Raw genomic sequence first — 14,854 nt, 5'->3', positions numbered from 1 at the left:
ACTTCCTCCTTGTTATGGAAATTGGGCGGGCCAATATAAAGAAAGAAATGTCCCGATTGGTTAATGATACGTCTTACGTGATTTGTTATTGGTCCGTCTCTGAAAATAACCGTCCAGTTGCCTGAGAAACAATGATGTAGTTATTTAATAACTCATCAGCGATTGGTCTGTCCCTAAGGATAAATTTAAAAGCCCAGGTTACCTACGGGAAGCTGTTCAGAGTAGTCGCTATGACAATGGAGCTGAACAGCCGCGATCAGGGGCAGGGCTGTAAGCTTGCGCTTTGTTCCTTGACCTTAGTTCTCTGGGGTGTTTTTGGGGCCAGAGCACTGGACAACGGCTTGGCGAGGACGCCTACCATGGGCTGGTTGCACTGGGAGCGTTTCACGTGCAACCTTGACTGCGAGGAAGAGCCTGACTCCTGCATCAGGTATCATTCTGAGTGGTACTTTCCTCTTGTCATTTCTGTGTGTGCGTGGTTGTCTGGTGAAAGGAACGAGGACATTTGAGCTCAAGGGAGCGATCCCTTCTGTTACTGCTTTTTCATCTCCAACAAAAAGTCATGGATTGGAAATATCCCTAAATTTCTCTATGTGAGATTTCCTTCCAACCAACGCCTTCACTCCCACTCCATTTCTCCCTGCGCGGTAACTCACGTAGAGGAAGTATTTTCATTTACCATCTGACTCCATTCAGGCCCTTGTGGATTTCTGTTCTTCCCTTGCCCAGCGCTAGCTTTCAACAAGCTATCAGCACAACCCTAGTTGATAGGAGGAGTGACGCGTTATCCTTTTGGGGGTCACGGGTTTCTTGGCTGTAACTGGTGGGTGTTAGAGAAAACGATAGAATCTCTCAAATCACCCTTAACCCGTTTATCCGGAATGGGGCATCCAGGCTGGAAGGTTGACCAGGAGGAGCTTTACACATCAAAAGTGAAAGTTGAGATTGGATTGAACCTATCTAGTCTTCACAGTACTTGTTTGTAAATTGGGATCACATCAGAGAGCTGACTCAGAAAGAGCTGTAAAATAATTATTTCACACAGATGAGCTTTCAGTAAAATAAACCCATTAAAAGTACTCAACATCTTCAATTAGACAAATAGAACACATCCTGCCATCCACAGGAAAATGAATTATAAGTTTGTAAATGTATATGTAGTTTTCTGGAGAGGAGATTTTCACGTTTCTTCAAATTTTCAAAGGGAACTGTGATACAGAAAAGGCTATGAATCAGGTATCAGATATTGCACGGCCCTCTGATATTGTTTAAAACATAATAGGGTCACCCAGTGATGCAGACACCCCTCTGAAGGCTTCAGTAACGTTCCCCCCTCTGCCCATGTTATTCCTATCAATGTCTATAGACATAGTTAGTATGTTGGTCAGACATGACAAAATAAACTGGACTTTTATGTTTCATACCAAGTATTTAGAGTCCTTAGTGACCCTGGAATTCAGCACATGGAATTCAGCATGTGACAATTGACAAATATATGGGTTACTTTTTTCTTCTTCCCCTTTTCCTTAAAATAATGATTGTTTCAGGGTTTTTTTTTTCTGGTTATAAAAGTAGTGTGTGGTCATTGCAAAATAATAGACAGGAAAAGAATATAATGAAACTGGGCGTGGCAGTGCACACCTTTAATCCCAGCATTCCATTCTGAGGTAGGAGAATTGCCTAAGATTAAGGCCATTTGGGGCTACAGAGTGAATTCCAAGTCAGCCTGAGCTAGAGTGAGACTCTACCTCAAAAAAGAATACAATGAAAATTCAACTTCCCTCCTAATTTCACTACAGAGATATTTATAAACTATATACAACCTTGCAATTGTTTTTGTTTGTTTTTTAGAGGTAGAGTCTTGCTCTAGCTCAGGCTGACCTGGAATTCACAATGTAGTCTCAGTGTGGCCTCAAACTCACAGTGATTCTCCTATAGTGCTGGGATTAAAAGTATGTGCATGCCCAGCTTGCAGGTTTTTTTTCCTCAATTTTATTAACATTTTTCATGATTATAAAAAATATCCCATGGTAATACTCTCCCTCCCCCTACTTTTCCCATTCCAGGCAAGTACTCTGTCACTGTGATGCATTCCCAAGTCAGATAGATAGATAGATAGATAGATAGATAGATAGATAGATAGATAGATAGATAGATAGGGGGGAGACTATGAATGAATGGGTGTGCAAGGGCCATATATATACCATCCATCCTGTTCCTAACTACTCAAGTTCTTTAATTTGTATGCATCATCTTATTCTTACCTGATTTTCTTTTGAGGTAAGATCTCACTCTGTAGGCCAGACTGACCTGGAAGTCACTATGTTGTTTAGGCCTGCCTCAAACTTTCAACAATCCTTCTGCCTCAGCCTCCCAAGTACTGGGATTACAGGCATGAGCCACCACACCAGGCTTTATTCTTTTCATAGCACACGATTTACAGGGTAGAAAGGTATGCTCAATTTGATACATGTTAAACTATCTTACCCAAAGGGCTGGAGAGATGGCTTAGTGGTTAAGCGCTTGCCTGTGAAGCCTAAGGACCCCGGTTCGAGGCTCGGTTCCCCAGGTCCCACATTAGCCAGATGCACAAGGGGGCACACGCGTCTGGAGTTCGTTTGCAGTGGCTGGAAGCCCTGGCGCGCCCATTCTCTCTCTCTCCCTCTATCTGTCTTTCTCTCTGTGTCTGTCGCTCTCAAATAAATAAATAAATATTAAAAAAAAAAAAAAAACTATCTTACCCAAAGATTTTGCAAATGTATGCTCACAAAAACAGTATGGCAGAATTTCCCAACAATATGACCAATATTGACTTTTTGTCATTGATTTAAAGTCCAGCACTTGGGCTGGAGAGATGGCGTAGCGGTTAAGCGCTTGCCTGTGATGCCTAAGGACCCCGGTTTGAGGCTCGGTTCCCCAGGTCCCACGTTAGCCAGATGCACAAGGGGGCGCACGCATCTGGAGTTCGTTTGCAGAGGCTGGAAGCCCTGGCGCACCCATTCTCTCTCTCTCCCTCTGTCTTTCTCTCTGTGTCTGTCCCTCTCAAATAAATAAATAAAAAATTTTAAAAAAAAAAGAAAAAAAAAGTAAAGTCCAGCACTTGGGAGGCAGAGGTACGAGGATCACTGTGAGTTGGAGACTGGGACTACGGAGTGATTTCCAGGTCAGCCTGGCCTAGAGTGAGATCTGACTTTGAAAAACCAAATTGCCAATCTGCTCAGTGGTGGTGTTTTTCTCCAGTTCTGTCCATTGAACACAGGGCTTCATATGCTAGGAAGTATTCCACCACTGAGGTATACCTCAGCTCCTCTTATTCACATTGATTCAATTACTAACAAGGCTGGATCTCTTTTCATGTTTTCTTAGCACTTTTATGCATTGCCTTTTTTGTCAGTCCTCCATTTAAGTGCAATCTCTAGATTTTATTGTTTGTTTCATTTGTTATTGGTTTAGCATGCTAGGAATACAGGTGATTCTTGCTGTGACTTGATTTGGATGTTTATGTAATCATACATATCAATTTTTACTTGATACTTTTAAAAGCTTCAGGATCTTTAAACCAAGAACTCATGAAGTAGAAATAAAAAGCAAATATTGTTTTATTTGGGTGCAGAATAAATTTGTAAATCAAAACCAGACTGAAACAAATACAACATTCTACAGAGAAAATGTCAGCAGAAAGTCCCCTAATATCATATGGACGGATATCTTGAGATTCTATTGAATTCCATTATCTTTGTATTCTAATGTTAAGCTACAGCAGTGCCTTTCTTTGACAGAACATAAGACATTTCACAATTAGGTGAGTTTTTTTTTTAATTTTTGCCACATTCTTTCAGAAATCCTTTTAGGATTTGTTCAGGGTTTTAATATATGTATAAAGGATTACAGGGAGGATTAACTTTTTGAAATTACTCAGTTTTCTTATCCAAGAGCAAAATAGTGTTTCTCCATTTATTAAAGTCACTGAGGAACATCATAGTTTTAACATGAGCCCTGGACATATTAATCTGTAGGTACTTAGATTTTTCGGTAGAGTGCTCAGTGATAGAGTGCTTGCCTGGCGTGCATGGAACCTTGGATTTAATTACCAGCACTGAAAAAAAAAATGAGTTTTGCCTATTTTTTCTGTTGCTTTTCAAAAGGGATCATTTTCTCCAAATAGCTTAGTATTCATATCTGAAGAGGCTGTTTATTATGCTAATTCTGTAGTTCCTTTTTCTGTTCAACTTTCTTAGTTCTGGGTATACCAGGCAGACCTTAGAAGGACTTGCTATTCTGCTCCAGCCACATGAATAGCTGGGATTACAGGCCTGTACCAGCTTTTCTTCTTAGTTGTAATAACCATTTCATGTTTTTACATGAATAGCATAACTATTTTAAGTATTGGGAATTGCTTTTTTTTTTTTTTTTTACAAAAGTTTGTTGTAATGTACAGCAGACTCCAAGACAATGCTTCATTTTAGTTATAGGTGGCAAAAGATGTTATGGCAGGACATCCAGGTGTTTAAATAGGAATGGAGAAGGATCACCATTATCTCAGGTCTATGGAACAGTATACTTTTTGCCAGATTTCTTAATTCCACCTGTGGCCAGGGGGCTCTTCCCCGTGACCTTTGCTTTCAGCTCCTTGATTTTCTTCTGTTCCTCCTTCTTTTTTTCTGCTTAAAAAACCTTATCTACTTCATTCATCTCCTTGGTCTGCTTCTTGGACTGTTTCAGGGGCTTCTTCTTGCCACCTTTGCTGCACAACATGGTGCCAGCAGCCACTTCCCCAGTCCAGAGTTTTTGTTTTTATTTTGGTGCTTGGGAGGGAACCCAAAGTCTTGCACATGCTAAGTAAACACTACCATACTTGTTTGGAATTCTTCGAGTGGAGACCTTAAGGTGGTAGGAGTGGAAGAATTGGAAGAAAATGTAAATTTACCTTGTGTTTGTTGTGATTTCTACCATACTACTACTACTATATACTATATCTATACTATACTAGTATATATGCTAGTAATATACTATTACTATTTTTTATTTGTGAAATCCCAAGGTGCCTAACAATTGGGAGTATTTTAAGTATTCATATGATGAATTGTAATAATTATTGGAATTTTCTTTCAGTGAGCAGCTCTTCATGCAGATGGCAGAGCTCATGGTCTCTGATGGCTGGAAGGATGCAGGTTATGAGTACCTTTGTATAGATGACTGTTGGATGGCTCCCGAAAGAGATTCACAAGACCGTCTTCAGGCAGACCCTGAGCGTTTTCCTAGTGGGATCCACCATTTGGCTAATTATGTGAGTCTAGAGCTAATTTTTTGCTTTGTTTTGTTTTGTTTTTCAAGGTAGGGTCTCACTCTAGCCCAGACTATGGGACTCCACTCCACTATATAGTCTCAGGGTGGCCTCAAACTCATGGTGATACTCCTACCTTCACCTCCTAAGTGCTAGGACTAAAGATATGCGCCTGATTTTTTTTTTAATGTCCTGGGGCTTATTAGCACTTTCCTATAGAAGCCTGCTGAGAAACTTCCATTGTGACACTTAGAAAATGGAATGGAGCCGGGCGTGGTGGCGCACACCTTTAATCCCAGCACTCAGGAGGCAGAGGTAGGAGGATCGCCATGAGTTCGAGGCCACCCTGAGGCTACATAGTGAATTCCAGGTCAGCCTGAGCCAGAGTGAGACCCTACCTCGAAAAACCAAAAAAAAAAAAGAAAGAAAATGGAATGGAAAATACTTAGTAGCAGAGGCCAGTAAGTTAAAAAGGAGACATAAAGGGAAGAGAAAGGAAGGGAGGAGGATACTTAATAGGTTGATATTGTATATATGTAAGTACAATGATTGTAATGGGGAGGTAATATGATGGAGAATGTAATTTCAAAGGGGAAAGTGTGGGGGTGGGGAGGGAGGGAATTACCATGGGATACTTTTTTATAATCATGGAAAATGTTAATAAATATTTAAAAACTTTTAAAAAAAGAAAATGGAATGGTTGCTCTTATCTGTAAAGCTTATCAGATGGAATTATCTGATCAGCATATACCATACACATGTTTTGCAATAGCTCCTGAGGCCTACCTTGGAGAAGTATTCTTTTTTCTGAAAAACCACTAAATTCTTTAGGAGGAAAAAGGAACTTCGTTGTGTCATGTGTGCTTATATTTCCAAGAAAAACTTTGAGTAGCTATTGCAATTATACTATAAATAAATTTTAGAAGACAAAAAGAAAATATTCTGAACATCATTAAAGAGAAATGAAGCCCAACACTAGCTTAAAGTAGCAATGAAAGATTTTATTCACTAGTCTTGCAGGAGGAGAAAGGGCCAAGTTCCAATTCAAATACAAAAGAAAAGTGAGAATTTGTAACTAATGAGCAAATTGAAGGAGATCAATAGATGGAAAACTACTAAAAGGAGATACCAAGTGTTGCAGTCAGGTTCACATTGCTGGTAGAAATCACCCAACCAAGAGCAGCTTCAGGGAAAAAGAGGTTTATTTTGGCTTACAGGCTCAAGGGAAAGCTCCACGATGGCAGGGGAAAATGATGGCATGAGCAGAGGGTGGACATCACACCCTGGCCAACATCAGGTGGACAATAGCAACAGGAGACTGTACCAAACACTTGCATGGGGAAACTGGCTATAACACCCATAAGCCCGCCCACAATATGCTCCCTCTAGGAGGCGTTACTTCCCAAATCTCCATCAGTTGGGAAAGTAGCATTCAGAACACCTAAGTTTACACAGGACACCTGAATCAAACCACCACACCAAGTGTCAGGATTCTTGCTGAAATTGAACTCACTAGGACAGTGTCTAGGCCTATATGAAAAGGCTCAGAGAGACCTAACTTAAGTTTAGTCATGAAGTCTTTCTCAAGATAAATCATCTTAGAAATTATCACTTTAGGATCCCATCAGTTAGAATGGTTCGTAGCTTTTGGATCAGTTCTTCACATGTGCAGTTTGAACTATTTCAGCAGAATTGAGGGATTTGTTCTTTAACAAACTCATGTAGAAAAATCACAGGGGTTTATGGAACAAAACCCCCAGAACCTGGTGAACCACAATTCTCTCTGCCTTAAGCCTAAGTAAGTCTCTTTCTCTGCTACTTCATGATTGCCCTTCCATTGTGGTAACTCTTTCTTCTCATTCCAGGTCCATAGCAAAGGACTAAAGCTAGGAATTTATGCAGATGTTGGATATAAAACCTGTGCAGGCTTCCCCGGGAGTTTTGAACACTATGACATTGATGCACAGACCTTTGCTGACTGGGGAGTAGATCTGCTCAAATTTGATGGTTGTTTCATTGACAACATACAGAATTTGGAAGATGGTATGTTTCAGTCAAAAGATTTAGCCATAATCACGTCTAGGCCTTTTGGCTACAATCAAGTGAAGAGATTTAACAGAGGCCTAGAGAAAATCTTTGAGGCAAAGGTTGCTAAACATCCAAAGTCCTAATCTTTAATTTTTACATACCTAGTCACAGCACTGGACATCATTATTCTCAATGTGCCAGAATTCCTACCTATTCTCCCAGTCCCGTCATTCATGTTTTCATGTACATGGGATTCACACATGTCTAACCATGGCTAATACTGTGAAGTTTGATTTGAGAGCTGAGAGTTAAGTACAACTAGTAATTATGACTACATCACATCATTTAGCAAAGAGTCCAGGATGTCCCAAAGAACTGTCTTTATCTATGCCTTAATATCCACACCATCTCAGTACCACCTCCTCAGAGCAACCTAGGAGTCTGGAAACTGTTATATACAAGCACAGTGCAACGACCTGCCTCTGTCACTGGTTTAAAATTTAAACATGAAACTTCCAGGCAGCCTCTCAAAGAGCACCAGTTTGAAATTCCCTTCTTTTCCTTATTTTATCCATTGTTTTCTCGCACAGGTTATAAGAACATGTCCTTGGCCCTGAACAAGACTGGCAGAAGCATTGTATACTCCTGTGAGTGGCCTCTTTATATGATGCCCTTTCAAAAGGTGAGCTAGTGAGCCCAGAATCCAATTTTCTGAACTTGAGAACAAAGAAGACAAAAGTCTCCTTCAAAACAAAAGTACTTCTCACTATCTTCCCTGTTGTTACTATAGTCTAAGCTACCACTACCTAAGCTGTCATCTTTGATTCTTCCATTTCCAGTACTGCCTTATTTATCTGAGAGAGAGAAAGAGGCAGATAGATAGAGAGAATGGGCATGTCAGGGCCTCTAGCCACTGCAAACGAACTCCAGACGCATGTGCCACCTTATGCATCTGGCTTTATGTGTCCTGGGGAATTAAACGTTGGTCCTTTGGCTTTGCAGGCAATTAAGTGCCTTAACTGCTAAACCATCTCTCCAGCCCTCCAGTACTTTCTTAAAAGTATCTTGACTCAATCCACTTTTCAGATGCATTGCCTCTACCCTGGCTTTCCAAGCCAATCTCACCCAGACTACCCTTAACAGCGTTGTCTCTCTACCTCTGCTTTCTCCCCATTCCCACCATATTCCAAGCAGCACCAGTTACTTTGTCAAAATGTCAATGGAGGGCTGGAGAGACAGATTAGTGGTTAACGAACTTCCCTGCAAAACCTAAAGACCCAGGTTCAATTCCCCACATCCCATGTAAGCCATATGCACATGGTGGCATGTGCATCTGGAGCTTGTTTGCAGTGGCTAGAGGCCCTGGTGTGCATCTCTCCTCTTTCTCTCTAATAAATAAATAAGAATTTTCAAAAATAATTGTTAATGTCAATGGAACCCTATTAGTTCCCTGCTTAAAACTCTTACTTGGCTTCCCATTGCACTTTAATTAAAATTAAACTCCACTGATCTGAACCTTGTCTACTTCTTCATCCTCCTAGGAGTGAAGCTCTTTTCCTCACTGTACTTTTACTTTTTGTCAAACACCACCTTTTTTTAAAAATTTTTATTTATTTATTTATTTGAGAGTGACAGACACAGAGAGAAGGACAGATAGAGGGAGAGAGAGAGAATGGGCGCGCCAGGGCTTCCAGCCTCTGCAAACGAACTCCAGACGCGTGCGCCCCCTTGTGCATCTGGCTAACGTGGGACCTGGGGAACTGAGCCTCGAACCGGGGTCCTTAGGCTTCACAGGCAAGCGCTTAACCGCTAAGCCATCTTTCCAGCCCAAACACCACTTTTTTTGTTGGTATGTATTCACTGTACATGGTACTGGATTACATTTTCATACAAGACTATAATGTAGTTTACACTTGCTTTTAAGATTTTTTTAAAGGGTTGGCTGCTTAACATCAGACTCTCAGACCAGATGCACATATTCAGGTCTTCTCTAATTACTTTAAAATAGCCTTCTCTCTATTCATTATCTATCAGTTTCCCTTAAAGAGTTTAGCTATGTTTGTCTACGCAGTAGGATGTAAATCCCATGAGAGCAGTGTTTTTCTCTGTATCCCTAGCAGGTGGTAACTGTCTGTTAAATATTTATGGAAGAATCCTTTATTTATTTATTTTTATTTTTATTTTTTTTTAGGTAGGCACTCTCTTGCTGAGACTGACCTGGAATTCACTATGTAATCTCAGGGTGGTCTCAAACTCATGACAATTCTCTTACCTCTGCCTCCCAAGTGTGGGGATTAAAGGCATGCACCACCATGCCTGATTGTCTTTTTACTTTTGAGGTAGGGTCTCATTCTAGCCCTTACTGACCTGGATCTCAGTCTGTAGTCCAATCTGGCCTTGAACTCATTGTGATGCTTCTACCTCAGCCTCCTGATTACATGGTGCATGAGGCACCACGCCTAGCAAAATCTCTTATTTTCTTGAAATCTGTGCATAAAATCACTTTCCCTCTGCATGTTAAACCTCAGATGTAACACCAATCTATCTATAGACTCTTAATTTAATTTATTCCGTCAATAAATTATATGCCTAGGATTCTGATGTTATATTAAATGGTACCCTATGTAATTTTTACAAATCTTATTTTTTTATTTTTTTTTGTTCATTTATTTGAGAGACAGAGAGAAAGAGGCAGATAGAGAGAGAGAGAGAGAGAGAGAGAGAATGGGCATGCCAGGCCTCTAGCCACTGCAAACGAACTCTAGACACGTGTGCCCCCTTGTGCATCTGGCTCATATGGGTCCTGGGGAATTAAGCCTCGAACAGGGGTCCTTAAGCTTTACAGGCAAGCACTTAAGCCATCTCTTCAGCCCCACAAATTTTATTTTTACTTGAGATCCTTGTAGTTATTTGTTATGAAATAATGCATGCTCATTTTAAGAAAGTTTGGAAAACTGGTTTAAAGAAACTAAAAATCCTTCATAATGCCAAGAACTAGCTAGCTACATACAATTTGGTACGTTTCTAGCATAAACAGTATTAAAAGTCATTTTAAGGAGGTAGTTAAAATTATATGGCCTAATTTTGAAGCACACTTCTAATGAAATTATATTTAGAGTTCCAAAAATCCTTGAGCTTCATTATGAGAAAACCTGTCTGTAGACTACAGAAGCCACAAGGAAGTTGGCAGATAAAGAATCCTATTTGTTTTTACAGCCCAATTACACAAGTGTGCGACAGTACTGTAATCACTGGAGGAATTTTGATGATGTTTATGATTCCTGGAAAAGCATAAACACTATCTTGGACTGGACATCTTCTAACCAGGAGAAAATTGTCGATTTTGCTGGACCAGGGGGTTGGAATGACCCAGATATGGTAAAGAGCTGAAATCTTCTTGTTCAAGTTCTAGTGGTAGAAATTTCTGGGAGGTGGCTTTTCTAGGATGGTGGGGGTGCTGGGGACTGAACCCAAGGCTTTGCACACACCAAGCAAGTGACCAGGAAAGAGGCTTTCTGTAAGAACTTAGATCAGCCTGTTATGGAAGAGGTTTCTCAAATTGGACTCAGGTAACCAGAAATGTTTCACCTAGCATAGTGGTCTCCCTTATAATCCCAATACTCAGAAGGCTGGATGACTGCTGCAAATTCAAGCCCAGCCTGGCCTACCTAGCAAGACCCTGTCTCAACAAAACAAACAAAAAGACAGACAGTTTCTTCTCTCATCTGAATTATTTTACTCTTCATCCTAGTTAGTGATTGGCAACTTTGGCCTCAGCTGGGATCAGCAAATAACTCAAATGGCCCTCTGGGCTATCATGGCAGCTCCTTTATTCATGTCCAATGACCTCCGACAAATCAGCTCTCAAGCCAAAGCTCTACTTCAGGATAAGAATGTAATTGCCATCAACCAAGACCCCTTGGGAAAGCAGGGGTACTGTCTAAGAAAGGTAAATGTTCTACGGAAGAAAATTGACCAGAAGCATATTATCCTATCTTCTCTAGTTTACAGTTCAAACAAATATTTGAGAAATTTGGAAATGGCCTTTTAATACCCAAATATTAAGTTTGTCTTGGGCTTAAATTTACATATGAGGACATGACTTGTCAGAGTAATGAGTAGTAATGAGGCTTTTGGGTAGAACCCTTGCTTTTTTTTAAAAAAAAATTATTATTTGACAGAGAAAGAGGGAGAGAGAGAAAAAATGGGTGTGCCACGGCCTCCAGCCACTGCAAATGAACTCCAGGCATGTGCGCCCCCTTGTGCATCTGGCTAACGTGGGTCCTGGGGAATCGAACCTGGGTCCATTGGTTTTGCAGGCAAACGCCTTAACTGCTAAGGCATCCCTCCAGCCCACCCTTTTTTTAGTTCAATTATTCAAGACAGAAAGAGGCAAATGGAGAGAGAGAGAGAATGGGCACACCAGGGCCTCTATCCACTGCAGATAAACTCCAGATGCATGCACCACCTTGCACATCTGGTTTATGTGGGTACTGGGGACTTAAACCTGGGTCCTTAGGCTTTGCAGGCCGGCACTTTAACCACTAAGCCATCTGTAGCAGACAGCTTCAGGTTCACTGAGATGAACTTCCAGACCAAGCATAGTTATGGAGGAAGGGATTTATTGAAGCTTACAGATCCAGGGGAAGGTCCATAAAGGCAGAAGAAGCTGGCCTGCTTTCACAGGACCAAGCAGAAAGAGAGAAGCACAAGCCCAAAAGCCATATAACACATTTTAGGAACTCTAGCTAGGCACACTTTGCAAATCTTTAGATTGAAATCTGCAACCCACCACCACACCTTAAGATCCACCCAGTGACACTGCCTCCAGCCAGATGCCTGTAGACACAAACTACAAACAATAAAGAACTGAATATATTGGGGGCCATCTATTCAAACGAGCACACCATCTCTCCACCCAACCCTTGGTTTTATTTCTAAAATATGCTGTAAGCTAATTTTAAATTGACTGTCAAACTAGCAAGGTAGCATACTAGTAATAATAAAATCATGCCTATTTTCTTGGCTTTCAGGGTCACAAATTTGAGGTTTGGGAGCGACCTCTTTCAGACTTAGCCTGGGCTGTGGCTGTGAGAAACCTGCAGGAAATTGGTGGACCTTCCTCTTACACTATGTCAGTTACTTCCCTGGGTCGAGGAGTAGCCTGCAATCCTGGCTGCTTCATCACACAGCTCCTTCCCCTGAAATTGGAGCTTGGCTTCTATGGATGGACTTCAACCTTAAAAACACGAATAAACCCCACAGGCACTGTTTTGCTTAGGCTAGAGCAAAAGAGAGCCTAGATATACTTTTTAAAATATGTTTCCTGTATTTCCACTTTAAAAACTTCAGTTCACTGGGCATGATGGTACATGCCGTTAACCCCAGCACCAGCAGAGGTAGGAGGATCACCGTGAGTTTGAGGCCAGCCTGGGCTACAGTGAGACTCTATCTCAAGGGAAAAAAAAAACCACATTTCCTTTGTTTCCTTGTTTTGTTTTGGTTTTTTATTATTTTTGGTTTTTCGAGGTAGGGGCTCAATCTTGCCCAGGCTAACCTAGAATACACTATGTAGTATGCCCTCTCTGCCTCCCAGAGTGCTGAGATTAAAGGTGTGCATCACCACATCCAGCTTTATATGCTTAAGTAAAATTTCCCCAAAGTTGAAACTTTAAAGAATTACTCCTAAAGGTAAGTTTTTGAAAAGACTTTTGAGATGAATGCAAATATTACATGTCAGCTTATTGGGGCCCTCTGTAATAGATGCTTCAGATGTACTATTTTTGACAATTTCATACATACATGCATTTTGATACTCCCCACTACTTTCCACCACTACTCCTTTTCCTCCCCACACCAGATTCCCATCTTATCTCCCATTCATTTCTTTGTTTTTGTTTTTACCTATGAATTCAAGTCAGCATTGCTTGTACAATCATAGTTGGGAGGTGGCTACCCCCCTAAAGGACATGAATTCCCATCTTCCAGCAATTATTAATTTCTACTGCTTACTGTGGGAGTTGTGGGTCTATGAGATATTGACAGACTCAATCATGTAGAAGAAAATGCTCGCTGAGTCCATGAGTACAGAAGATTTTTATACCCAGTAGATAGCATTGGGCAACTCCCTTCCCACTTTCAACAGCCAGGAGTGAGATAGGAAGATCACTGTGCCTTCAAGGCCAGCCTGGACTACAGAGTTCCTGGTCAGCCTAGGCTAGAGTGAGACCCTGCTTCAAAAGCAAAAGAAGTGTAAGGGAATGAGGGAGGGGTGGAGATGGTGGGACTATGAACCAAAACAAAGGACATTTGAATAAGCCATATGAAAACCTACTACTTGGTAAACCAAATTAAAACATTCCTGAGAGAATGGGTATACCAGGGCATTTGGTTTTACATGGGTACTGGGGAATCAAAGTGATGCAGGCAGGCTTTGGAAGTAAGTACCTTTAAGCACTGAGCTATCTCCTTGGCCCTTTGAAATATTTTCAAAGTGTTTCATTGAAAGCCCCTTACTTGGTTTAATAAAACCATCTTCAGAAGCCCTAGAGTATTAATCAAAAATCCTAGTATCAGGGAGGCTACAGAGCCCTCCCCTCCAAAAAAAATTAGCTATAGCTAGTTCTTGATTGCCAATTAAAACTAGACACATCCATATTGCTTAAGATAGTGACTCTTTTTTTTTTTTTTTTTTTTTTTTTTTTTTTGTTTGTTTGTTTTTTGAAGTGGGGTCTCACTCTGGCTCAGGTTGATCTGGAATGCACCATGTAATCCCAGTACAGCCTCAAACTCAGTGATCCTCCTACTTCTGCCTCCAGTCTGGGATTAAAGGCATGCGCCACCATGCCTAGTGACAGTGACTCATTTTAAGCTTCATAACCCTACTGCAGAGCCAGGATTTAAAGTCTAGCTGTTAACCATGACACTGCAGCCTGCTGAGGGACTTGGGTGGTTCGCTGATAATGTTGGTGCAAAGGGGAAATGAAATCAGCCTCATGTGAAGGACAAAAATACCACCAGAGGGCTAGAGATGGCTTAGTAGTTAAGGCGTTTGCCTGCAAAGGATGCCGGTTATGGGCCCACGTTAGCCAGATGCACAAGGGGGCACATGTGTCTAGTTTGTTTGCAGCAGCTGGAGGCCCTGACATGCCCATTTCCTCTCTCAAATATTATTTTATAAAATACCGCCAGGTGGAAAATACCTGGACAAACTCAGGTGCATGATTGTCATCTAGAGTCAAAAGTAAGCTCTACTTTCACCAAAGCTAAGTGGCTAAACTGATCTAGGATACAAACTTCCCTATAGGACCCTCATGAGGAAAAACAAACTTCAAATGGATTTTCAGGCACTGCTAGTTTCAAGGAAATTTCCAGTCCAACTGTTTCCTACAACTGGTCTACCTGGTTAAGGATTCAATGTGCTCCTTAACTCAATTTATAACTAACTGCCCTCACTAAACATGGTGATGCCCACCCTGTAATCCCAGCATTCAAAAAGGTGACAGGTGGACTGTGACTCTGAGGTATGCTGAGCTGCATAGT

At 41.1% G+C, this 14,854-nt stretch overlaps 1 protein-coding gene and 1 pseudogene across 2 annotated transcripts; one reads left to right on the top strand and one right to left on the bottom strand.

Annotated features, from left to right (window-relative positions):
* Positions 1 to 155: 155 nt before the first annotated feature.
* On the top strand, positions 156 to 12,767 carry Gla (galactosidase alpha). Of its 2 annotated transcripts, XM_004668754.2 has the most exons (7): positions 157 to 430; positions 5,113 to 5,287; positions 7,150 to 7,327; positions 7,903 to 7,994; positions 10,529 to 10,690; positions 11,064 to 11,261; positions 12,346 to 12,764. In XM_004668754.2, the coding sequence occupies exons 1-7, from the start codon at positions 231 to 233 to the stop codon at positions 12,613 to 12,615; spliced, it is 1,275 nt and encodes a 424-aa protein (XP_004668811.1). In that variant the 5' UTR covers positions 157 to 230; the 3' UTR covers positions 12,616 to 12,764. The 2 variants fall into 2 exon arrangements, with proteins under 2 accessions (XP_044996493.1, XP_004668811.1); XM_045140558.1 differs by lacking the exon at positions 11,064 to 11,261 and having other exon boundaries at positions 156 to 430; positions 12,346 to 12,767.
* Positions 4,546 to 4,755, bottom strand: LOC123456635 (annotated as a pseudogene).
* Positions 12,768 to 14,854: the final 2,087 nt, after the last annotated feature.

The sequence above is a fragment of the Jaculus jaculus genome, chromosome X (assembly GCF_020740685.1).
Source record: "Jaculus jaculus isolate mJacJac1 chromosome X, mJacJac1.mat.Y.cur, whole genome shotgun sequence".
Classification (NCBI taxonomy): domain Eukaryota; kingdom Metazoa; phylum Chordata; class Mammalia; order Rodentia; family Dipodidae; genus Jaculus; species Jaculus jaculus.
Note: the sequence above shows the minus strand (reverse complement) of the source record. Positions and strands in the feature narration are given on the sequence as shown.

Bases quoted from the DNA above. Each gene is read 5' to 3' on its own strand.
- Gla (XM_004668754.2), top strand. From the start codon at position 231: ATGACAATGGAGCTGAACAGCCGCGATCAGGGGCAGGGCTGTAAGCTT. The intron at 5,288-7,149 runs GTGAGTCTAGAG...TTCTCATTCCAG, and splicing joins TCCACCATTTGGCTAATTAT to GTCCATAGCAAAGGACTAAA. The intron at 7,328-7,902 runs GTATGTTTCAGT...TTTCTCGCACAG, and splicing joins CATACAGAATTTGGAAGATG to GTTATAAGAACATGTCCTTG.